Consider the following 27276-nt stretch of genomic DNA (forward strand, 5'->3'; position numbering starts at 1 on the left):
GAGTCTTAGCAAGAAGCCAAATTCTCACTGAGTAGTCTTTCCAGCTGAACTGCAGTTAGACAGCTAAATCAGTAATGCAGTATAACATGGTCATATTAACTTGGTGAAGCAGAAAAGACCATCTGCACCACCATGAATATGACTAAAATAGAGTGCCAGCAAAAAGCCTTTAACAGTGTCTAATGCCAGAAAACCTTATGAATGGTATTTTTAAGAAGTTTAATGTAATTGATGAAAAAACAATTATAGTATTTTTTTCACTTTTGATGCAATAATCTTTCAAAATTGATTTATAAACTGCTTTACAACTCAATTCTACATGCACTTAAAAATAATAAAATAAATTTTTATGTACTTCACTAATTTCAACTGTAAGCAATTTGTTCAAGTATACTTAGTAAATTAGAAGAAATATGCATGTTCCCAAGGTGCACTCTGCTGAATATCACTGTGCAGATTGAAAATTGGCACCTCTAGCTGCTGTTTAAAACATGCATTACTCTGGTTTTATGTAACAGAGATTTCTGCTACTGTACTGTTGTGTGCATATATGCATTAAAGTAATAGATTCAATGCTAAATATTTGGAATTCAACAAGCTTTTTCAGAAATTGTCAAGGAAAAAAAGGAAGATTGTTACATGGATTTATATTTTAAAGTAGCAACAAAAGGGTGGAAATAAATGACCAGATTTCTAAATACTAAGATGTTATCAGTAGAGTCTCACAGGTTCTTTATTATTTAATACATTTTCAATGACTTGGATGAAAAAGGTGCAAACAGCGAGGTGAGAATGTTTGCAGATGTCACAAAATTATTCAGAATATGATATGAGATTTACAGACATATCCTGTATTACTGAGTGGCTGAGTGATAAAACAGCAAACAAAATTTTTTACAGGCATAATAATGGAGACTAAATTATCTGTTACCAATCAAGAAAGAAATCTCTCAGCTGTTATGAAAATATCTTAAATTAGCATAGGCTAGGAAAATAACTCAAAAAGGCAATCAAATATTAGGAATTATAAGGAAAGGAACTAAGATCAAAACAAAAAGCCATCTTGTCAATACATTGATCCCTGAGTCTGAGAGTAGCTCAGGCCACTGTCAAAAATGATCACATTAAAAATTAAAAGGAACTGAGAAGAGCAAGAAGGGTGATCAGAGGTACACAATACAGCTACACTAGCATTCTTCAGCTTGGAAAAGAGGTATACAAAGGGGAAAGTGACAGATGTATGAAAAGCTATAAACATTATTGAGACTATAAAAAGGGAGTAATTATTAGCTATTTTTCATATCATAAGAACTAGCACCATCCCCAAGGCAACAGGTTTATAACAAGCAAGGGGAAGTACTTTTTCACAAAGGTATGCTAAAATTATGGAACTGTTTCCTATAGGATGCTTTGCAGATCAAAGCATAACTGTGTTTCAAAAGCACTGAGACAAAATCATGGAAGAAGGGTACACCAAGTGTTCAGCTTGTGATTTGAACACAGCCTCTGGCTCAGAAAGTTTCTGAACTGCAGATAGTCAGAAACTGAGTAAATTTACTGGGAGAAATAACACAATGTAGTGGTTCTTAAACTCCTTCTCCATGTATCCACTACTGGAAAATATCAGAGGTCCAACAGTGTGCTAGACGGACCTGTGATGTCATCTACTATAGTAACTGTAGCTCTTAGGCAGGTTCTGCTTTAAGAAGAGCAGGGCACTCTCATCTTCATTTCTTTAGAATAAATTCAATACTTTATATATAGGACATTCATTTTAACACATTAAATGATTAAGCTGTGCCATCAGTTGCTCTACACTTGCTGTTGGGCATAGGCATCAATGAAAGACTATTTCAAAACATTTCAGTTTGGGATGATAAATTTCAGTGCTAAATATTAATGAACATTAGCTAGCTACAAATGCTGGCGATTAAAACTGGCTGAAAAAAAAATGAAATCTTATCCCAAACAGAATTTCTTATCCCAGTAAGAGGGAATAACAAGACATTTTGAGATGTCCTCTGGGAAATCATTTTGCTATTGATTCACTGTGGGAAACACTCATGTAGCAAAGTGATGAGTGACAAGAATCTATTAGATAAGTTAGACCGTTTATCCAATGACATCTGATCATTTCAATTATTTCAATTATTTTTTTAATTTTTTTTAGCATTTCTTTTTCTAAACTGTTTACTATGTTTTCTGTACATCAGAAGTCCCTCTGCCTCCACCTGTGAATTTTATTAGACAACACCTTAAAATATTTGCTATCTGGATTTGGATTATTTAGAGGGACAGTCTGTAGATTTTACAGTTCTTCCCCTATGTTTTCTTTATTTGCACCATATTTTACACTTCCTCTCAGCTACTGATATTTCTTACCATTGCACAAAGTTGTTAGTTTTCCACATACTCAGAATAGCCTACCTTACCATTCAATATACCAAGCCCAACTAAGACCACACCCATGCAAATGTACAAAAGATAAATGCATTGTATAAGTGCAACTGAGACTTAAGAGCTGTGTCTTAAGTTTTTTGTTCCAGCGTGTTCCCTTACTTTTCATTTTTCAGCAGTACACTTTTAAGCTCATAGAGTTCCACTAATAATAGAATCCACAAATACCTATTTCAGGATAACAGCTACCAAGCAAAGTCGTTTGACGTGTTCTAGCAGTCTTTTATAGATACATAAATTTTTAATTTAGAAAGGACCATCAGAACAGATAACCTTATCTCTTTTAAAACAGACTGTAGAATCAATGCTGCTGTCCCTATTCTGAGCTCAATAACCTAGGTCTGAATGAAGTATGAAATTCATTAACACCATGACTATAACAAACTTACAGCTATATAATATTTACATATTTGCACATTCCATTGTTAAGCATTGTAATTTATTAGGAATAGGTCAATTTTTTATAGTTATTATTATGCACTCTGACTGTGTGTGTGAAAAAAGCAGATATTCATGACAAGAAACTAATATGTAATATTTTCTTCTGTTGTATGTTTTTACATGTAGGCAGACTTTTTGGGTTCCGGTTACCTGGATTGAGACTTCTAACATACAGAAAGCAGTCCTTACCACAGGAAGATCCTGATGCAGTGATAGTCGATTCATCTAAGCACAGCGATGACTCAGTGGCTATGAAGCACTTTAAATCACCTACAAAAGAAAGCTGCAGTCCTTCAGAAGTGGATGATACAAAAGCACTGATTCAACCCAGTAAATGTTCACCTTTGGTTAATATATCAGGACCTCTTGACCATTCATCACCTAAACAGCAATGGGACAGACTTTACCCTGACATGATACAGACAAGCAATCCACTAACCCATTCCAGATCAAAGGAAAGCTTATGTAGTATACGGAGAGCATCTTCAGTACATGACATAGAAGGCTTTAACGTCCATCCCAAGAACATTTTTAGGGACCGTCACGCAAGCGAAGGTATGGTAGAAAGTCAATCAGTATTCTCTGATGTACTAAGCAAGGAATTATTGCAATTTTTCATAGTAATTATCATCACTTTGTAAGCCAAACTAAATATAATCAGCTGCATACATTTAAAGGCACACTAAAAATATTATGGGTCCAAATATGCTAGGCTTATTTACACTAAATACTGCTTTTAATGTCTAAGCAGACTAATGAAATCATGGGGTTGCTCTTAGAGTACCATCTGCCTTCTGTATAGGGATATAGCAAAATCGGGCCCAACATTCCTAAAGATAATATTGGTATTTAGGGGGAAAAAAATCAGGTGATCAAGTTTAAATTGCACGCACAGTTTTGTCCCGTACTCGCACATATTAGATTGTCTTTGACTATATGAAATCCTACTTCAGAGACTGATCAGTTTATTTTTCTTAAATCTGTAACGTGTACATTGTATATTCACTGATCCAACACTGAGACATGCTTTTTCTCTCATACTGGAGAAAATATCCTCAGCAACTCCATTGAAATGTTTTGTGTAATGTTTAGTGAAATATTTAGTGAAATGATGAAATGCTTAGTGTAAAATTAATGTAAGTGTGATTTTCTCTTTGTGTTAGTACATTCTTGCAATCAGCAAAATTTACAAAGACGTTTTCTCTGTCTTCTTGTTCTAATGCCTCTCCTAATTACGCAAAGTCATAGAGTGTGGTCCATGAGTTCTTCTTGGAGACAGGGAGTTTGAGAAATTTGGGAAACAGCTTAGCAAACAGATGTTTGAAAGCCCTGTGAATGGAGAGGCACCTTTGAAAGTGGCTTTTGCACAAAAGAGACATATATCCAATGCTTTTGCAGCTACTGATGGTCTAATGACTTGAACTGCATACTTTTTATTCAAGCCAGATGACAAGGAATGTATGTGGAATATTTTAAGATTTCAAAACCATATGCCATGGAAGACTGCACAGATTCGTAAATTAGCAAGAAAATTAATTTTCATTTTCAGTGATTGCTTGTTTTTCTCCTATTCATTGACTGCAAGTGTAAAATTCCTTTAAGTTCTCCTGCCTTTTGGAAGGTCCACATCAAGGGCTCTTTGCTTCTGTACATATCCTAAAATATAAGTCTGAATGCTCCTCTGCCACCCAGATTAACTCCTAGAACAGCAGAACTAATTATTCCTTCCCATTACTCTTCCTGTATTAAATATAATGGGTAAATACTTCTTTTCTCATTTCTGTTTCTTTTGGACTCTGATTTTTTTCAGTTCAAATGAACCTGAAAATTCAATTAAATCCATCCTAAACCATACCATTTTGCTATATTTCATGTTCACATTCAAGCCAAGATTTCAAGATCAGGATGTAGAGGCAAAAATCTCCAAGGTTGAACCTGGGTATGTCTTTTGGACCATTACATAAGCTTCATCTTGGTTTCAACTTCCCCAGATATTTAAACTAACCTTTCAAATAAAACACATTTAAAGAGATCTGTTTTGTCAATTTCTATTTTCAGAACTTATTAAGACACTTCCCAATGATCATTCTTCATATAGTTATATGAAGAAAATGTGTAAAAATCAGTTTGAATATTAAGCTTCTTTGGTTATAGCGGTACAAAGCTCATGCAGAAATCACCACATAATTTAATACTTGCTGCATGGTGGAGGAAATATTTCTAACTCCATTTCATTGAATAATATTTTTCAAATGTTAAATACTAAGGAAAATACATTTTACTATGAGGAGTCAATAATCCATTTGAATTCCTATGGCCTCTTACGTGATGTGATCATTTACAGTGTAAATAGATAAAACACTGCCACTCTGATTTCACTCTGCATAAGCTACAAAACAGTAGAGAATCTGGCCCTAAGTTTAGGTCATACATACGGATTCTAAAAAAGTACATCAGAACAGAGGATGGCTCTCAGAATTGCATTAGAATTAGTAACCATCCTTGATGCCATCTGCTTCCAAGCATATTAGGAATCGGCACCTTATGCTGAAAAGATGTTTAAATTTAGCCAGCAAGTCCCGCTTGCATTACTCAACAGTGAGCCATAAAACCCTATTGTTGTTATAAAATTATCCATGCAAGTTAGGCAACCAGGATTCAGGCTAAATCATCTTCTCTAGACATAGAGATTCTGAGCAGAAGCGGTAGATACTGTACTGGAGAATGTAAAGCCCTAAGTAAAAGTAAAATACAATAAGTAAAAGTAAACTACAGCCTCAATGGGCTAAATTATGGGGCCTTTGATGTTGCAAAATATATTACCCAAGGAAGCATAAGGTTTAATATATTTCCCACTCCATTTTTATTTTGCTTATGGATCCTAATAATTCTGAATTTTCCTGAATCCACTGAAAAATACTACTCTCTCTGAAAATGCAATTCAGGATTCAGATTTAGGTTTTTTCCACCTCTTCCAGTTCAAATATTAAGTGAATCAGCATAACAGAATTCTGACAGAAGAGAATAGCATTATTTAGGTCAATATTAACCACAGTAATTCACCCATGGTCAATTTTTTTTTTTTTGGAAGAGAAGGAAGAGAAGGCAATTGAGAATATAAATTGAAGGAATTTATATAATTTTGAATGAATATAAATTACTTCATGTGTTAAATTAATTTATGTAGCCTAGTTGCCTATCACTTTAAAATTATCATAGCTGTGGCCATTATATGCTGAAAGGTATTACAGTAAAAATGACAATTTAGGATTTTTAATTCATTTGAGTGCACCCAATTGAATTCCATTCTAAATTTGCCTATTTGACAGCAGAAGCAGCAGGGCAGGAACTGTATCTTCCACCCACCGCCCAAATTCCAGCCAAGCCCTTCTCACCTGAAACGCCAGCAATCCGGGTTTTGCAGGCGGGTACAGGTTTCACAGGGACGCTGCGGGAATTTTATTGTCTTCAGAAAGTGACCTCAGTAACATCCCTGCAGTCTTCTGAAAAAACAGCAGGCTTTTGAGCCTAACTCAGCCTACAAAATCTGCATTACTGCTGCAGACGCCTGGCACAGAAAGACACCAGGCTGAGAGGAACGAAACACTCTCCCACACCCGTGGTCCAGAGGGCCCAGCTCAATGTCCCGTGCTCCCCAGTCCTCGCGAAGCTGAGGAAAAGCCAGAGAGGCAGCAGGTGTGACATGGTGCCACAGACAAGGCCCACCATCACCTCCGATTCCCCTCACAGGAGAAGGCCACAGCCTTTTTCCAGAGCGGGGCTGAGGCAGGCCCTCTGCAGGGACAGGGCTGCCACTGGGGCAGACGAGGGCACAGCCACCTCAGCCCTCAGAGGCGGTCTGTCAGTGGTGGGCAACTGCAGGTGAATATCACCTTGAGCTCCACACACCCTTGAAAGCTGGTAAGCTGGTCATGGTGGCCGGCAGCACACAGGGGCAGGGCCGCATCCCGCACCTGGCCCCTTGCTCCTTGCCAGCCCCCGCGGCCCGTGCCCACTCACATGCCCCCGAGCTCCTGCAGCTGGGCAGGGGCACGACGTGAAGGGAGGGCAGCCTGTGGGTCATGTTGTAAACCCATGAATAGGGGTGGCATCTACCTATCCAGCTCTGTGGATTCTTTAAAATAATAAATAATAACAACAATAACATTCTCCCAAAGAGGTTTGATCTCATGAGAGTATTCAGGGCTGGGTGTGCCTGTGAGGACAGAGAGCTTTGCCACTGTTGCCTTGCGGAAAAGCACCTATGAGCTAAAGAAAAGTTTAAGGTATATTTTTCTCCTCAGTGTTTCTTCAGAAAGGCCTGCTCAGCTTGCTGCTATGGTAAAAACTTTTCCCGCCGGGAGTCCTGGGCAGGCGCGGGGCCTGGGGGTCTGTGCAGGGCCGCCTGCGCAGCCCCACACCCCACACAGCCAGCCAGCCTGCGCCAGCCCTGCAGCTGCGGGTGCCTCAGCCTCACTTCGTTACGTGTGACTGATTACCACTTCGCGGGTTAGCACTTTGGACCTCCAACCCAGTGCCTAACATGTGGAGAAAAAATTTTGTCATGTTACTGTTAAGGCAAGTTAGCTAGAGCCAGTCCTACTACCTGCTGATCTACTAACAGTTTTACAGATTCTCTCTCAATTATCAAAGTGACTTCATCTTGACTAAAACGCTACATAATATAATCAAGGAGGTGCAAAAATATTTCAATTCAAACCACATACATATTTTGAAGCAATATTTTCTGCTTTTTCTGATGTAGATTTTAGTTGTCTTTTTTCTCTCTTTTTCTTCACTTTTATTATGCCGAAAACCAGACAATGGTCGCAATGTCAAAGGTAACGTATACATCTAGACTGTACCTTCCGGTGTTTCAAACAGCCACACTTTTTGGCATGTTACTTTGCCTGCTGTATGAAATGTTCAAATGCAACATTCTCATGCTGACCTCTCTAGGGCCAGGTGCATTACTTAAATAATATTTGTTAAACAAATAGTTATTCCCTTAACTATTGTCTCAAAGCACTAATTACCAATCCCTGGAAAAAGTGAAGGCATAGTTAAACCATCATTTAACTTAATTATCTGTTAATTCAAAAAAGGAAGGGAGGGAGATAGAACAAGTTATTTAACTCAGTGCTGTTGTCCTTAAGGAGGCAAAACTTCTGTTGAAGCTACCAGGAGTTTTACCTGTGAAAGGATGTATAATCGGGCGGGGCCACTAACAAACGGTCTATTGTTATAAGGCGCTTAGTTTTCAGTTAACTATCTAAAAAATAAAATAATTGGTAATCAGGAGCCTTGTGGAAGTATCTTCACTTATTCCTCTTTTGTCTCCTTAAAACTAGTTTCACGTTCCTGGATGGCAGGGGGTATGGTTTCAAGCTTCCTGTAGCATTAAAATGTGCATGCATGAACTTCATTGCCAATTTCATGTCTAAACAATATTTAGTGCAGTTACAAAATTGTTTCTGTTCACCAGCACTGAGCTACATCATTTAGAAGCAATTTGAACGTAATTCTTAAGTGACTTCCTCAGTTTCTAGAAAACAATTACTAAAGTGTTCAGTTTAATTGCAGTATTTGTAGCTATGTCTGAAAACTGGTTTGTGACCTCATGCATGATGCAAAAAGTGTGTGTACCTGGTAAAGTCTCCTCTAAACTGCATGCAGTGCATGACCTAGATTCTGTAAAGCGACTCATGGACTACGAAATCATTGCATTTGCTTCATGTGTATGTTGGCAAAATCTTGGGGAAAAGAATGCAGGCTCTGTACTGTAAAACAACTTTTATAAATGTATTTACTGCTGGTGAAAGATAATGGGTTGACAGCTCAGGAGAGAGAAATAATTTCTCAGTGCATTGTGTAAGCAGGGACAATGGAATCCTACCATAAAAATGGGGAGCTCAAATTTAACCTTAAAGAATCTCCTTTGCAGGGTAGGCAGAAGCATGTCATTCTCCCTGCGTATTCAATTCTTGGCTGCTCTGCTGAAACTGTCAATCGGGGTGCCAATTAGTGTCGATTGTGATTTGTTATGGCCCTCTTTCTGCTTCCTGCTATGAGAGTATAGTAAAGGTCCACTAGCTGTCAAGTATCAGCTCACTTAAACTAGTAATGTCAATTAATTACCATTATCAATGAGGTACATATATACCTTTCACCACTTTCTAAAGCAAAATAAGGTGGATTAAAAAAGCAAGGTTTTATTCTCAGGTGCAATTAACTTAAGTCTAGTATCACACACTAGGGCATGAGTCTTAGGTAGCGAAGGAGAGAGTAATTCCCTTTGGAATAGAAGCAATAAAAGATTTAAATCCCAGAAAGTAAGATTTCAATGCAGTTTAAGCATCTCTAATGCTACTGGGGGGGTGGGGGGGAAATCTTATCTACTATCTAATCATGGATTTGCCTAAGCTCCCTTAGTTTTCTCTTACATTGGGTATCAAGAATCTTGTTCATCTGACAAATGGCCCCAACTTGACACCCCACTCATGTCTAAGCCTACTGAATATTCAAAAATTATTAATTGCTATAACTATGTAGGGAAGTAGAGCTGAAAAACTGCAGTCTAACCATACATACGTAGCACACACCAGCCAGATTAGCCACTTCACTGATTTATGAGGAGATTGTGAGCCCTGATTTATTTTGAAGACCACTTTTTAATAGACTTATGTAGATTATGTGAAAGATAGATTCAGGTCCTACCTGGGCCAAAAGCTGTTCAAGCACAATATTCCAATTCCTTGGTAGTGTCCTCCGTACCAGGCTTTTTAGCATTCCTTGTGGGAAAAAGGTAGTGTTTTCTCCCTTTTTCCAGTGAAGCTGTTCCACAAAGAATATACTAGGTTCATCGGTCTAAAGAGAAAAAGAAGGACTGATTTTGTAGTTTAGTGGTTAGAGCACTCACCCACAAATTTTTATCTTACATCAAACGATCATTGGACAAAATACAGAAAGTCTTGAGAGCAGAACCACCAGATTGATCTCTCCCAGGGGAGCACCTGAACTGTTAGTCTAGAGCATCGTGCCCTCCCTTGTCATATTGAATTCTTTTCTGCACAGTGGCACAATTTGAAATAGAGTAGTAGAGTATTCCTACCTCCAGCCCAGATTAACATATAATTAGTGTGAATTTAGGAGCTAGACAGCATGTGTGTAAATCCTTTTAAACTAATAAAGCAAATTCAAAGTCTGGTTCTTCAGCAAGCATTCTAAGCCAGCTGTGAGGGAAGACCAGCCCTCACTTAAAGAATTTTACCAAAAAAAAAAAAAAAAAAAAAAAAAAAAAGTACAATTCAGCACTGCCTGAAGCATTTCCCCACAGCTATCTCCAGGCAGCTGGTTACTTTGAATTTCACTTGTTCACACCTTGCAAATACAGTCCAGCTGTTCTGCTGTTGACTCTGCAATTTACCTCATAGGCCTAATCCTGTCCCATTGGCTGTTCCTGAATCATAGGACCCGTTCTTGTTTCCCTCCCAGGAAGACCAAAAAAAACCCCCAAAAAACAGTAGAAGAAGAAACATCACAGTGTTGCCCATAATAGAATTAAGACGCAGTAAGGTTCTCATGTGGATCTGAGAAATACACTTCAATCCCACACTTCAGATACATTGTTACTGACTGCAAGACCTGGGTTTTTTCTTAAATACATAACTGGATCTAGCTCTCGCTGTCTAAACACCTTTACAATCCTTTTTTTCCTGTATTATTCTCAAAAGCAAATTTTCCTTACTATGAATATTTTTGGCTTCTGGACCAACTTCATGATGACAGTACAAAACAAGTATACTGATCAGCTATATTGCTTTCTTGTTGTACAAAGAACTCTGTCCGATATTGAAAAGAATAATTATAATGGATATGTACCTCATGAAGTACACAAACTCCACATTTTTTATCTATCATGATGCACAAACTCCACATTTTTTATCTATCATGATGCACTAAAGTAGTATAAGATGTTTAAGTGTATATTAAATACTCCATTAATATTCTATATATGGGTATCCCTATTGTTTTTAATATTCTATCAGTAATGACAACTGAAGCAATACATTTCGTGAGTTTGTGATACTTCAAAATTAAAAGCTTTTAGGACAATGTTAGGTTAATATTTCCATTGATTAAGTATGGAGTTACTTGATGAGTCAACAGGGGTAGAGTAGGGGTCTACTCAATTTTCCAGTTTACTAAAAGGCGTTTTGAATTATCATGTAAGCGTGAGCAACAGTACAGATGTGATAATAGAGCCTTTGCTCAGTCCAGGCACTCTTATATAATCATGTGTCCTATTTCTGCTTTTATAAACAAATGAGAATATAGCCTTTATATTCAGTCAGAATTACAAGGGAGCACACCAGCATACCCAGTAACACGAAAACAGTAAGGATGGATGCAATCCATTGACTTTATAAAAAATATTGGGGTCTATATGTAAAGGAAATTTCATTTTTACATCCAATACTAAATTTGATTCTCATTAGCAATAGAGTTATTTTTAAAATGTAGGTTATTTTTACTATTAATAAGTAGTATAGTGAAAATTAGTTTTTAACTACACTTTTAACACATTCTACTTAAACATTAATGATAACTTATTTTTCTGCATTTGTCAAGTACTAAATATGTGTTCTGATTTTTCAGGGCCTTTTAATCATATCAAGTCAAGTCTGTTGGGATCAACATCGGATTCAAATCTCAACAAATACAGTACAATCAACAAAATTCCTCAACTCACACTGAACTTTTCAGATATCAAAAGTGAAAAAAAATCATCATCTCCTCCTTCTTCGGAGAAAGCAATTATTGCACCTAAGGTGAAAGACCGAACGCACAATGTAACAGAGAAGGTTACCCAGGTAAAGTAATACCCATTATTTTAGTTCCTTTCCAGTTTTGTGGAGCCAATTATCAGTGTATTCAATAGATTGTTACTCTTTTCATGAATGATTTGGATATCTCCAAGACAATTTGAAGGGTTTGAGCCATTACTCACTTCACCTCCAATTCAGTTGCAGATGAGGTACTTTACAACATTAGATGATACTGCTAACAAACAAAACTTCTCAGGTTTCTATTTTTCAATGAAAAAAAGCTGTAGTATGCTCCAAGTGCCCCAAATAAGTACACTAATTTCAGTGATTCCTGTCAGTCATAAATGTTAGCTTCATTCTTTTTTTCTTTTTCTCAGCTTTATGAATTGCTGATTAGTGCAAGGCTCAACATGATATATATGGTAGGTGATTGTGCCACTGGTATAGGTATCATAGTTACAGCTTGTAATTTGTTCCAGTTCTTTGGCTTTTCATAATGCTCTTTCCTGTGGGTATCTTTTCTATATGTGTACGTCAAAAAGGCTGTCAAAATGAAACGCAGATACCTTTGGACCAGATGTATGATATATTCTGTCATAATTGGGAATGAGGCATACAATTGAAACAAAACCGAAAACAATTCCAGATAGCATATTTCTTCACTCTAAGACGGATACAGTGCCCTCTGAAGGCAACCGAAGTTTTCAGCTAAATTCAGTATCAATATTACATTTGTGTTGTAATGTCATATAGAGATTGGCAAGGACAGGCTACCAATGTGCAACATACTGGAAAAAAAAAAATTAAGACATGACAGTATCCCAAATAACTTTTATAGTCTTGATAAGCAGAGGGTTCACCCTTAAATGCCCATCCATTGACAGACTGAAAGAGGTTAAAAGTGCTTTATATTAGAATGCAGATAGAAATTCCATAAGGAAGATCTTGCCAAGAGTAGCTTTTGACTTACTGCTGACCTGCCTTCCATAGACCAGACTGCAGCTTCTCTACATTGGTACCATGCCAGATATTTTCCATGCTCCTACTCCCTTTGACGAATATAAAAAGGAATGTATTGTTCACCCTCCTAGAGAAACCAAGATAAAAGTTCTATCAGTTCTATCTTGAGATCAGTTAGTGCCTAAAAAGTAATTGGATTTTTATCTTTCATATATTTTGTCTTTGATAACTAACTTGAATCTGCAACCATTGTACTTTCTTCCCTGGTCAGTTGTGAAAGATTTAATCTCTTCTGGATCCATTTTGATATGGTTTAAATTATTCATAGCACTTATACATAGAAATCTTTTCACAGAAAATATGGCAAAAACTCAAGTTACATTAAGAAGACTAATTTTTATAACTTATGTAAGCCTAAGTCAAGCTTGACTGTTTTTTTCAAAATTCTGACTGGCTGATTAGTGCCAGAGTGCCAAGTTTCTGTGTACTAATGACACTGTTATGGGAAAAAAATAAATTAGCCAAAAAAATATGTTTGTTCTCCAGACAACTTAGGTATTATGAAAAGGTTCCATAGAAATGGCTTGGATCAGCTAAAACTTCCAGCAACATTGATACTAACTAAATTCAAAAGTAAATTTGAAACGCTCTATAAAATCTTTACACTTCACAAAAGACTTCCAATTTAATTTGACATTGGTTTATGTCCTTTTCTAGAACTATCTTCATCAATGTGCAGAGCACAATTTGTGTAGCAAACTTTGATAATATGCCATTCATCATAATTGGAAAGAATTCCCCACAGCTGTTCCTTTCTCTCCTATTATATTCAGTTACCAATGTTTTTAGTTGCTGCTGCAGCCTAAACTCTAGGATTAGGTACAGGGAGAAACTCCTAGGAGATATAAATAAATGTAGATCTACTGAATTCAATAGTCAAAGATCTAGTTAGCTAGTTATTCATTAATTAGATTAGAAATAGACATTTAGAAGATGAAAGTGGCTAGTTTTAACCCTGTTTATGTTTCTAATCCCCAGTGATTTCAATATGTTATATAAGAGTCAGCACTTTGAAGGTTCCACTGCATGTCTGCCTGTGTCTTAAAAATCTAAATCTCTTTGTAAAGCTTGTCATAGGCCCACAGATCCATTTTGTATCTGCAGAATAGTGGAAAAGTGGTTTTGGAAGGTTTGAGCACAGTGTTGAGAATAGAATATGGCAGAAACGTCAGATGAGATAATTAGGATATGCTCATGCTGGCAGAGTCCTCTGATATGTAAATCTGTGAAACAGCATCAAAGATGTACAGAGGGCAATATGACCTATTTAATCTGTGGGACAATATCATTAAACGAGCAAATGAGTATAAAATGGCCATGGTAAGTTAAAAGGTCACCCTTAATCAGGGTAGTGACATTCTGAAATAGTCTTCTAATAGAAGTTAGAGCAGGAATTCCAAATGTCTTTAGACAGAGCCTGAGAAATGTAGTAAAGGGATAGATGACACGATGTGCTTTTCTGGGATTGCAGGACTTGGTGACATAGAAGGCCACTTCCAGTCACATATGGCACCATTCAAACATCCATCCATCTCTCTCTTTGTACTCCTCATTGTGTATCTCTCCCCTTTCCTTTCCTCAGCTTTGCTGAGAAATTTGGTCCTGCTGCTATAACCTGACATTTCCACTACTGTGACTCCTCTCACTGTGCAACTCAAAATGTAGAGACATGGACTCTGGTATGCACGACATTAAGGTATCAGTGAGCCTCACAGTTGGATCACTGCACTCTGGATTCTCTCTCATGCATTAGTAATATCAAACCAAGTATCAGCATCATAAGATGCAACAAGTTCTTTCCAGAGATAACAGCTCTGTGGCTTCTATCATATCCACAAGGTGGAGAAGTAATTCAGGTAGTGAAACAGTGAAAAAGGAGGGGATGGCACATCCCTACCTTCACAAGGTAGAGCAAGAATAATGAATAAAATAAATAGTCATGGCCATTAGTTTAGAGGAATTGATACACTTTCAGAAAGCATTTAAAGAGGAGTGAGATGCTTTAGCAGTAAGATTTTAGTGGAATAACTTAGGAGCAGATGGGAGAAAAAAGTTTAGAAAATAATTTCAGAAGGAACAGAAGATGTTGGGGGACAGTGGTTGATACTTTGAGTAAAAAATATGAACTTTGAAATGCAGGTGGAGAAAATGACATTTCACTTCAGAATTTAATTAATAAATAAATAAAAAAAATCCTCAGCATCTTACCTTTTAAGTAATACAAATAAATTAATATCTTCAAAAAGAGATAGGTTATAAATTCTACTACAAAGACCCTTAAAATATTGTCTTACCACTTAACAGGAGTGTTCAGGACATTATGTAGAGATGAACATTGCCTTAAGATATAGCTTGCAGTGAAGTGCTGCACATGTGATGGTCCTGAATACGTAGATACTCCAATCTATTGGCCTTTCACCTGGGTCTTCACTGACTAAAACTCCTTGTGTAATGCAGAGTAGCATAACATCTTCTGGATGCCTGTTTCTGCATAACATTGACTTCTACTGAGAGGAATAGCCCAGTACTAGCTGCTAGATAGCCCTTATTGAAAAATTGGCATTGTCATATCCCAATGTAGATATTTGTCGCTAAAATTAAATTTACATTTCCATTCCACTTTACTAAGAGTTTGTTGGGTTTTGGTTTGCTTTTTATTTTAATCTTTCACATTATAATTTCCAGAGGTGCTAAGGTAGAATCTCTTCGAGAAGAGTCTCAACTTACTTTTTTTCATTATTCATTTTTTTTGACATTCCGTTCAGGGGGACAGTCCAATTTCTACACTCTTTTGCACTGACATATTCAGTTGGGGTCCTGACACTGATTGTTTATTAGAAAGACACAAGTCTTCCCAGAGGCACAAAAAGTAGACTTTTATTAAAGAAAGCAGTGGGGCAAAAATTTGACACCTGTCCCTTAACATTTTTGATGAATTCAAAAAGGGGACTTCTGGCCTTAAAATTACAGTGTGTAGAGGCACAACAGTAAGTGATTTTATCTTTTGTTTAAATATTGATTTATTTTAAATCTTCTTACACATCCAGTTCCCACTGATGGATGGCTCCCAAGGTGTGAACGCTGTTGTGAACAGACTCAGAGCAGTATGAAGATTAGAGTAGTCAGTATCTATGCTTATTTTCAAAGAGAGAATTCCTGAATACCCATAGATTAACACCGACAACAAACAATGGGTCGCCCAGTTAATAAACTTCTAAATTGTTGATCTCTTTATTGTGTTGTTTAAGAAAAACTGTTTTGTGGCCCCTGATCGTTAATGTTCAGAGATTACTGATCCTCTTGAAATTCATCAGTCTGTTGAGATATAGCATGTGGATGAAAGACCCAGTATGTACCTATTGTTTATGATTTGTCTCAATAACTGATTTACAGGAAGGTAGAACTTTATGATCTTCAAACTATTTGTAAATAATACTTTTCAAAACAGTTTCATCATCTACCCACCTGTAGGAAATACATATATCCAAACTGGTTATATGGCTGATCAAATCACAGAATCATAGAATCATAGAATACCAGGTTGGAAGGGACCTCAAGGATCATCTGGTCCAACCTTTCTTGGCAAAAGCATGGTCTAGATGAGATGGCCCAACACCCTGTCCAGCCAAATCTTAAAGTGTCCAATGTTGGAGAATCCAGCACTTCCCTAGGGAGATTATTGGCTGATTGCTCTCAGTGTGAAAAATTTTCCTCTTGTGTCCAATCGGGATCTCCCCAAGAGTAACTTGTACCCAGTACCCTTCATCTTTTCCGTGTCACTCCTTGTAAAAAGGGAGTCTCGATCTTCTTTGTAGCCACCCTTTAAATACTGGAACATGGTGATAAGGTCTCCCCTAAGCCTTCTTTTCTTAAAGCTGAACAAACCCAGTTCTCTCAGCCTTTCCTCATATGGCAGGCTTCCCAGTCCTTTGATCATCTTTGTGGCCCTTCTCTGGACCCCCTGCGGCCTGTCCACGTCGTCTTTGTATAGCATAGACCAAAACTGAACACAGTATTCCAGGTGTGGCCTGACAAGCACTGAGTGAAGAGGGATAATGACTTCTTTATCTCTGCTGGTGATGCCCTTGTTGATGCAACCCAGGATCCTGTTGGCTTTCTTTGCCACAGCAGCACGCTGTTCACTCATATTGAGCTTGTTGCCCACCAGGACCCCATGTCCCTTTCCACAGAGCTGCTCCCCAGCCAGGTAGATCCCAGCCTGTGCTGCACTCCTGGATGTTTTCCCAGGTGCAAGACCTTACACTTGTCTCTGTTGAACTTCATAAGGCTCTTGTTAGCCCACTCTTTCAGCCTATCCAGGTCTTCCTGCAGGGTGGCTCTCCCTTCTGAAGTGTCCACTTCCCCACTCAGTTTGGTGTCATTGGCAAACTTCATCAGGGTACACCTGATCCCATCATCCAGATCACTTATGGAGATATTAAACAGCATTGGGCCCAATATTGATCCCTGGGGGACCCCACTTGTGACAGGTTGCCAGTTTGAAAAGGAGCTATTTACCACCGCCCTCTGCGTGCAGCCTGTCAGCCAGTTCCCCACCCACCACATAGACCACTTGTCTAGACCATAATGCATCAGTTTCTCTAGGAGGAGGCTGTGGGAAACCATATCAAAAGCCTTGGAGAATTCCAGGTGGACGATGTCCACCTCTCACCCCACATCAACTGAGCAGGTTGCTTTGTCATAGAAGGCAATCAATCAGGTTCGTTAAGCACAATTTGCCCTTGGTGAATCCATGCTGGCTTTTCCCAATCATGTGCTTCATTTACTTGTGATAGCCCCCAGGAGGATATGTTCCATAACTTTCCCAGGGACTGAAGTAAGACTGATGAGCCTATAATTTCCTGGATCCTCCTTTAAGCCCTTCTTGTAGATGGGGGTGACATTAGTCTTCTTCCAGTCTTCTGGGATATCCCTCAATCTCCACAACTTGTCAAATATTATGGAGAGCAGCCTTGCAACAAGGTCAGCCAGCTCTCTTAATACCCTCGGGTGGGTATTGTCAGGGCTCATCAATTAGTAAGGGTCAAGCTCCTGTAATAGCTCACATACCAACTCTTCCTTCACTGATGGTGTGTCTGTGTTTGCATCAACCTGGATTTTTGTTCCCAAGACCTGGGTCCCAACAGTGCTGATAAAGACAGAGGTGAAGCAGGTGTTGAGAACCTCTGCCTTTTCAGTGTTGTTGGTGATGAATTCACCTCTCCTGTTTAACAGCAGGCCAATATTTTCCTTCTGTTTCTGCTTGTTGTTTACTTACCTGAAGAACCCTTTCTTACAGTTTTTGACATCTATGGCCAATTTCAATTCAAGCTGAGATTTAGCTTTTCTAACTGCACCTCTGCATTCCCTGGCAATGCCCTTGTAGTTCTCAACAGGTATTCGTCCGCTTTTCCATCTGTGGTACGTTTCTCTTTTGGTTTTGAGCAGAAAAATGATAAAATATAAATAAAATTATATAAAATAGAAATAAAATTATATAAAATAAAAATTATAAATATATACCTTGGCAGGCTGCACGGTTGTTTGGAAGATTGTAATTTGATTTGCAGACACCCACAGCTCTTCTGAAAGTGGAGCTCTCAGTGAAGGGGGGGGGTCACATATGAGGTGATAGTAGTTTCACCGCATGTTTTTGTAATCTGGCTAGACTCTGTTCTGTCAGCCCCAAAAGATTAAGAAATAAGTAACAATATCCCCCAAGGCCAGTCTCAGCTGTTGATATAAAAAGAACTATTATATGATCATGACTTCAAACTGACCTTCAGGTATTCGGGCTAAAAGAAGACTAGCAGCATCTAGGACAGAGAGGGGCAATATAAGAACTAAAAATAAACCGAATTATTAGGCTATACATTTTCGGTAGTCTGATTCAGCTGACGCACTGCACTGTTTACAACATCATGCAATAACACACATAAACAACATTTCAAGGCTGTTCATTTTGGAGCACGCGTTGACATAAAGCAGAAAATTCTGAATTAAGGGGAAACAATTTTGACATGTCTTCCAATTACACAGCAAGACATACATATAATAATGAAATTGGGGGCTAAGCAGAGCCAACATTCCCTGCTTACTGTATGGAAAGTTTAAATTATTGGTTTCTCCTGAAGTGAGAATCTTCTTTTTTCTATTATTCGCTACTCTTGTTCTCAATGATCAATTGCCATAGCCTATACAGGAATTATTCCCTTTGTTTACGATCATACTTAGAACCCTCATGCAATAAAATTTCATCGTTTATTGTCATTATATAATTAGGTTTCATAATTACTATAGGTGTAATCATAGAAATAGTATAAATGTGTGTAATTTCATTATCATTTAGAAGGTGTGACACACCTGTGTGTGAAAAGAAGAAAAGTAGAGATCATGGTGATGGCAAAACCAATAAAAATACTCCAGTCTCGGGGTAGTTATTTATACCTCTGCAAAGATGTCACCAAATCTGGAGAGTAGGCTCTTTTGCACCAGAGCAAGTAGCTATACAAAGTGCATGGAAGCAGAAAATAAAGCTCACTGTTTTGATCAATTTCAGAAGAAAACATAGCATTTTTATTGGAATTACTTGTTATTGCATCAAGTAATAAAATGGCCATTATATTTATAGATCCACAGTAATTGTGAAAGATAAAATATTCCTTGATGGTGATTGTGTCCAATAGAGCCTCTTCTCTTTGTGACAGCTGAATAAGCTAAGGCATCTGAACTGCTGCAGTGTTTTGAGAAGATTTCACAACATATGGTAGAAATGGAGCAGTCAGAAAGCCCAGCTGCTTCAAAGCATGTAACCTGGATGCATCCTTAATTAGTCCATGTCCTTCCCCCAGGATCTACTTTTCTGAGAAAGGGATTGCCTGATTTTGCTGAGTTGAGAAAAAGTATCCAGTATCTTCTGTGAATTACAATTTCGAGTAATCAATGTTTTGCATGATCTCTTTGTTGTTACTGCCTTAAACCAAATACTCAGTGATCTGTTCTGTGATGATAACATGGAAAGGAGCATATGATTTTTTTAATACTAGATAGTTTTCCAAAGCAACGTTCTTCTTTTGATGCTAATATGTGGGAGAAAATAGGCAGACACAGGCTTTCAGACTGCATTGTAGTTTGTTCTGAAAATAATGAATTTGATTAATACGTTGAGGGTCTAAGAACTAATGCACTACAAAGCAAGTAAAACCGATCAAAACCAAGGTGTAGGCAGCACTTAGGCAAACTTCATTTCTGTAGACTAGAGCTCTAAACCCCCAAACTCCCACTTCATGGTGGAATGACCTTGGAAGTTTCTAAACTTGGTAGGTTGCTCAGTTAAAACCAACAATTTTGACACCCACCAGAACTGTCCCACCGTGAGCTGCAAAAAGTCAAGCCCTTGCTTAGCCCCTGTCAAGCCCCACTGAGATCCAGAGAACTGGCAGAGTCCTCTGATCCACTTGGCATGCACAGCCTGAAATAATACCTTTCACACATGCAGTTAGAGCTGCCTTAAAACAGACATGAAAGGAGTCACCGTCTCTTTTATGTAACCTTAGAACCATACAAAAATGTAGTGTGGAAGAGACCTCTAGAGGCCATCTAGCCCAACCTCCTACTCAAAACGGCATAACCAAAGTTAGATCTGAGTCGGGTGGTTGCCATGTTAACTCAGGAAATAGTTTCTATGTTTAAGTCAGCATAAGCATATATTTTCCTGTAGAAAATCACCCGGCGATAGACAACAATAGCAGCTGGTGTGCGGAAAGAGGGAGGGAAGAGGGCAGAAAGCTGTGGATCTCATGGGCCAGAAAGAGTTGGCGTTTTGCAAGGAACATTGCTGGTGTAGCTAACATTTAGGGTACTCACTTAGAAACAGGCAGTCCTGGGTTGTAGTCCCAGAGTATTTTGCCTGTTACTTACCTTACGTAAATGACCATCTGTTAAAAAATCCACAGAAATAACCCTGGGCACTCAGGACTCCCTCCCTCCCTGTTTGAGTGCCCCTACCCTCAAACGGTCTGGATTCTGAACTCTGTTCTAGTGCCAGACACCTCACATATATGCGGTGTAGTACCAAGATTAGATCTAGCCACAAAATGCTATAACCTGGGCAGACAATATTTAGCATTTACTTGTTATTACATATTCACCCCTATTAAGAGTCATTTTCATCAGACAAAAAATGCAGGTATGTTCAGCTAACAATTTGATCTTAATTTCTTGCAAGTAACGAGTTTCCCTTTTAGTGTAATACTAGCTAATACACAATGTGAAAAACTGGTGGGTTATTTGAAAGATTAACCCTTTCAAGGAAATAGTTAAGTTCCCACACATCACTAATGAGATACATTGATGAATAAACTAAATGTGAGAACAAAAGTTCCTGCAATTTGCAGCTAGTAAGGTGATGATATAACTGGTGCTAATTATAAAGCAGTTATCTTCTACTACTGATTAGAAACCAGGTGTCCTTAAGCATATAAAGGAGAAATAGCAGCAAGTCTATTATTCTTTTGGCTTGGGCAGGGGGTAGGAGAGAAGCATGTGGATTGGTTGGTTTTAAAGTATTGACAGCTGAGGAAAATATTTTCTGGTTAGGGTTTGTTAGGGTTTGGGATTTTTTTCACAGGATTAGAAACAGTAGTAAAAAGCAAAGGCCATTAAGCCCAGTCAGCACAATATGTTGTTTGATGAATTCTGAATGCCCTCAAAATTAATAAGCCAAATGAGAAGGTCATTCTTCCCATCTATTATCTGTCATGTGTTAGAACTCGGATAATGCTTTCGGCTTGTAACTGGTGATAGGATCAATAGAGAAGTGCATACCCAGAATAGTTCAGAGATAATGCTTTTCAACAAAAAAAAAAAAAAAAAAAAAAAAAAAAAAAGGAGGAACACTCCTTAAATTATATTGAAATATCAATAAAATCACAGTAAGGGAAAAATCAGGAACCAGCTGTATGAATCAAAAATCAAAGGGTCATTGAATCCCAAATATTATGTATATGAAATAGTATGCTAATCAATCAGTGTGGTAACATGTAGTTGCAAAGGATTTATTGAGCTTTATGGGTGGTATTGCATATAGCTATATAGCTCATTAGCATAGTACAACAAAAATCTATAGAAAATATTTACTAAAAGTGGCTAGTTCAGGCCATCTAGAATGTAGACATATACTATAAAATTCAAATCTATCTGAAATAAAGCACCTAAATTGCATGAATATTTAGTTGATATTCATAGTATATAGACAACTCAAGGAGTTTCTTCTTCCTGATATCAGGGTGGCCTTGTATTAGATTTATCTTAGATAAGTCTGTTTTCCTTTGACAGTTGAATAAATCTTTCATTGTAGCACATGGTGGAATTGTCTTTAAGGTACTTTAGGTGTATTTTCAAGCATAACTTTTTTATTCAAAGAATTGCCAATTTTACATTAAGGCAGCATCTTTTTAAATATGAAAATTGCAGTAACTACTTTTCATTTAATATCTTGGAAGCTGGCATGAGAAGGTATGTTCAGCTCCAGACAGCCTGTTCAGAATACTACTACTGATAAATGAGAAACATTTATTAAATGGGAAGAAAAGTTCTTCATTTCATAGCTTTGCATTTTTTTCTAATCTAAGAATCCATCTTCTTTGAAAATGTTCCACTTTCTAAATGAATTCTATTAATTATGAAGAAACCTACTCTCTTTTGAAACAAAAGAAGTGCTATATGGTATGGTCTCACATCTGTACCAATCTGTTCTGTTCAGAGAAGTTTAGTTTCACTGGGTTTGTAGGTGTGTTAACAATGGAAGACTATAACCAAGGGAGAGTAACACCTTTTGCTGCAGCTTAGTCTCTAATGATGTTAGTTGCTGGGTTTGGAAGTGAGCAAGAAATCAGTGCCTGCAGCTCATGGTCATCCTGTAGAAATTGTGAGAGGCCAGATAATTTATTTTGATGAATTTTGTTAGGATAGCATGCAGACTGTAGCCTGCCTCCAGATTTTCAAACAGAGCTTGAAAAATAAATTTTGTTTAGGATAGTAATTTCCAGATACAATATGCTGTCTATTTTCTCTCTTCTTTACACCTACAATATCAAGTAAGCTGAGGAAACTGCAATAGTGAATGACCCATTCTGCAGTTTACACAGTGTGATAAATTAATCAATATGTCTAGAAAACAAAGAACATTAAGAACATTTAAGCTTACAGTCAGGCTTCTATCCTAAGCGTTTTTCCACTGGATTGAGCTCTTGATGCCTGCAATCATACCTGTGATCAGCCATAGTACCAAAAAGATTTCCATATCTCCCTGGTTAAATCCATAAATAAAAGGTTCTGTTCTCTCCTGAACATGAGCTTCATTTAGCATAACACAGGCAAGGTAGAGCTTCTCAAGGAGTTATTTTTGGCTCACTGATGCTGTGCTATCACAACATTTTTTTAGAGTACCAGAATAGCTAATGAAGAATCATCATGAAAGTCCTACCATTTTTTGCCACAATTCCCCCAAACAAAAATGTGTTTTTACGTCAGAAAAACAGAAAAATGTCTAATGTAAGATCCAGCTACTAACTGAGGAAAGGCAAGTTTGTCTGCTCAGTTCTCCATGGTCACAACTCCCCCCTGTTTCTCTGCCTAACCAGTATGAATTGAATGGACAGCTCTAGAAATCTGGGTCGTGCTTTTATAGGTTGGTTTTGCTAGTGAAATGTGATTTGTATCACCACATTGTGTGTACATGTGTATGCAATCTATTCCATCTCCCCTTGCCAAATGGATTTTTCGTTGGAATGTTCTGACCGAATTTGGTAGAAGGTTGGGTAATGTGCTAAACTTTCCTACAAGTGGTGTGAAGAAAGGAACCTGAGCAGAACACTAAGACTAAATGTCTCCTTTAAGTGAACCAGGTTGGCATATGCTCATTAGGCATAAACACTGGAGAGCCACAGGGGAGATGGACATTTCTAAATGAAGCTTTTCCCCAGCTACCAGAGCAGTTTCAATTGCAGTTCACACCTTTTTATACACTAAAGGGTCTAATTACAAAATGCAAATTTTCTAGAAACTAAAGTTTGCTTATTTTGCTGATTATGGAAAAAATATTTACTATGAAACTGAAGGTTAAACTTCAATATGAATGTATGCATAAAGATCTTTTCTCCATTTCTCCTTTACTCCTGACAGTTACATCAGTAAGTACTGTAATCATAGAAGCAAACTATGGCTGTGGCTGCTTCATTTTCACTCCATGCACTTCAGATATTCTTACAGCTTTTACATGTTTCTTTGGCTGCATCTAAATGTTTGACAGCTAGGAAACCAGTCTAAATGGATAATAATGAAAGATATATTTTTCATAAATATTGTGAGGAAGACGAGATAGCATCAACAAGCATGAAATCTACTTTGTTTTGTTGTCATGCCATGAACAAATGATAGAAAATATCTATTAGGTGGCTAAAAGCCACAGCAATATTTTAAGCCCTTATTACAAATGTGACCCTTGGTGTTTTGTTGTCAGACATATAAATGCTTGTTAACAGCTTCGTGTTGCCAGAAGAGCAACAAATAACTCACAAACTCTTTAGCATTTTGAAGGATAGCATTTTCTGTCTTCTGAAATAACAACTTGTAGTGAATTTTAAAGAACAGGATTACACAACTTTTAAAACATATTCTGGCATTAACATTTGCTAAAAATATTCAGTTGTTAATATCTCCTTCTTTGATAATCTGCATATCACTAATTTAAGATTCAAAGTTCAGAAAAGCACTCTCAATATATCTGTATGCTTCTAAGTGTTGCTCTGATGATGCATTACCCACTAATATGAAAGTAATTACATACTGACTGGCAGAAAGAGGCTCCTGAGGTTTAAGATCTATAAGCCATTTCTTAATTTTTTCATGGATGATAATGGATGGAAAATGAACTATAAAAATACTTCCTCTTTTTTGATATCTATCTTCATGAGAAAATAACGGATAGGTTAGAGATAGTGAGTTTTCTAAATTATTAAATGTATTCAAGTTTGGTGAAGCAATTTTGTTTGATAGTAACATCCACAGAAATATTATTTTCATGAAGCCTGCACAATTTTACTGAACAAACATGAGAAGAAGGCTGTTCTACTGTTTTAACCTCATGGCATACATAACTTTTCTTGACAATTTGAAGATTTTGCGTTACTGTGTATTTAAGTATCTTTAGCTGAATAGGTTTGCCCAATTATTTGATAGTCTTATGAAAATGTGGCACTTCATAACCTCAGTCCTGTAAGGCACTCAGCACCCCCAGGAAGTCCCAGTGCTCTCAAATCCGAGTCGGATTTGAAAGTTTTCATCGTCACCGAGGAAGGATGTTACCCTATCAAATGGAGACTAATTGGGTGACATTTCTTGAGGAATCTTTGTAAATCTTTAAGACCAAGAATAGTTTTGTAATTCTCTTCACATGGAAGGTCAAATTACTTGATAATAAGGCCTGCCTCTTTGCTTTGTATTGCAGTATTGGTTGGGTTCTCTGATGTACTATTACATTTCTGGAGATTTCAGTGTTCATCATATCATTACATTTATATAATGCAAGCACTAGTGAGAGCCCTGTAATTGTTCAGTACAGCTGCTATAATTTCAAGGCATCAACCCAATCACTGTATGCAGCTGAGTCATGTTAGTGATGGATACACATACTCTATGGGTGTGGGTTTCAGCCATGGGATCAGATCTTAAATTTGTTCTCTGTTTCATCATATGTTTTAGATGACATGATGTAAAATATTATTATTGCTTATCTAAACACCACGTTCATGAGTATCATGAAGTGCATTTTAATGACAGCCCTAAACAGAAAATATGGAGAGCAAAGAAGAAAGATATACACAGAGATAATTTTTAATTCTAAAAGTACTAAAATACAAATTTATGACACACAGAAGGAGAAACATCAAGTAAAAGCTTTTCTGCTGTTCAGGCTGATCCTTAGATACCTACCCCCTTTTACAACTATACACTCTAATTCATATATTTTATCATTTTTTAAAAGCATCTTCTAAAAGACCTTCCATTTCCAACTCAAATGCCACTTGCTATCACAATGCCATTAGAATCATAGAATCATAGAATCAGTAAGGTTGGAAAAGATTTCTGAGATCATCGAGTCCAACCATTAACCTAAATGCCAGGTCCACCTCTAAACCATGTCCCTAAGCACCACATCCACACATTTTTTGAACACTTCCAGGGACTGTGATTGCACCACTTCCCTGGGCAGTGTGTTCCAATGCCTAATCACTCTCTCTGTGAAGAATTTTTTGCTAATATCTAAGCTAAATCTTCCCTGGCACAACCTGAGTCCATTTCTTCTCATCCTGTTGCTTGCTACCTGGGAGAAGAGACTGACCCCCACCTCGCTACAACCTCCTTTCAGGTAGTTGTAGAGAGCAATAAGGTCTCCCCTCAGCCTCCTTTTCTCCAGGCTAAACAACCTCAGTTCCCTCAGCCGCTCCTCATAAGACTTGTGCTCTAGAGCCTTCACCAGCTTCGTTGCCCTTCTTTGGACACTCCCCAGCACCTCAATGTCCTTCTTGTAGTGAAGGGCTTCAATTAACATTGAAGCTACAGAAGACAAAAGTTAAAACTTCAGCCAACAGGGACAGCAAAGAGCCATGTAAAACCCTGTTGGCAGCATATTACTTTCTCAGAGTTGCTTCCCACAAGCCTTCCCAGCAAAGACTGGAAAACAGCATTTCTCTCCTCTCTTGGAGGAAGCAAGCAATTTGAAATAGGTATTTTGAAGTAGGCTTGAGTTGACAGTCTTTCCATCTGAAAAGGCTTGCAGCTTCAGCTACACAAATTGTACACATTACAGTGCAGGAGATTAAAGAGGAAGCAGAGCACCAGAAACCAGGCATGCAGACAGCAAAATATTCACCTGTACCAGTGAATCCGTATCAAAAACCTCAAAGATGGAGCTGTAACTAAACTACGTAAGGCAGAGATAGAACAATTTAACCGATGTAACTTGAACAGTCACAGCAGAAGTGTTACACTCATAGGTGCACAAGACCTTTTTAAATGCATATCCATCTCTATTCCTTCTGGATTTTCCAATATCAAATTAGTGATTTTTATGGCAATATATTAAGAGGTTATGTCTAAGTCTCAGTTAGAATTCTTCTGAACACCACCAAACGGCCTTAACATTCAACTTCACTGAAATTTTTTGGACATTTATTATAAAAATTACTTAACACTAGATCAAATGGATTCCACATACCACTTAAAACTTCCCCATTTTTTTCTTCTTTTGCACTATCTCATTGCCTACCAAATTGCAGCTCCTCCAGAATATTAATTTACTGAATATCCAAAAACCTTTCCAGTGTTTCTGCATTTCAGTTAGGTTGAGAATGCCACAAAGCTTGTCTTTGACTAACCCAAAAAAGCTTTATTTAGCGGCAGATTGACTTCTGGAACAAAAATAATTCAAATAGTCTCAGATAAGCTTTGAGTTCTTCAGGTTCAGTCA

At 37.6% G+C, this 27276-nt stretch overlaps 1 protein-coding gene across 1 annotated transcript in view; it reads left to right on the forward strand.

Annotated features, from left to right (window-relative positions):
- Positions 1–27276, forward strand: part of KCNH7 (potassium voltage-gated channel subfamily H member 7) — a gene marked incomplete at both ends in the record, with an annotated part of 241690 nt that overhangs the window by 156239 nt on the left and 58175 nt on the right. The window contains 3 exons of the mRNA XM_082312493.1: positions 3025–3453; positions 7719–7739; positions 11557–11771. Of these exons, the coding sequence (XP_082168619.1) occupies positions 3025–3453; positions 7719–7739; positions 11557–11771 (665 nt within the window). The remainder of the gene's footprint in view (positions 1–3024; positions 3454–7718; positions 7740–11556; positions 11772–27276) is intronic.

Source organism: Platalea leucorodia, assembly GCF_965183815.1.
Source record: "Platalea leucorodia genome assembly, chromosome: 5".
In the NCBI taxonomy this organism is placed as follows: domain Eukaryota; kingdom Metazoa; phylum Chordata; class Aves; order Pelecaniformes; family Threskiornithidae; genus Platalea; species Platalea leucorodia.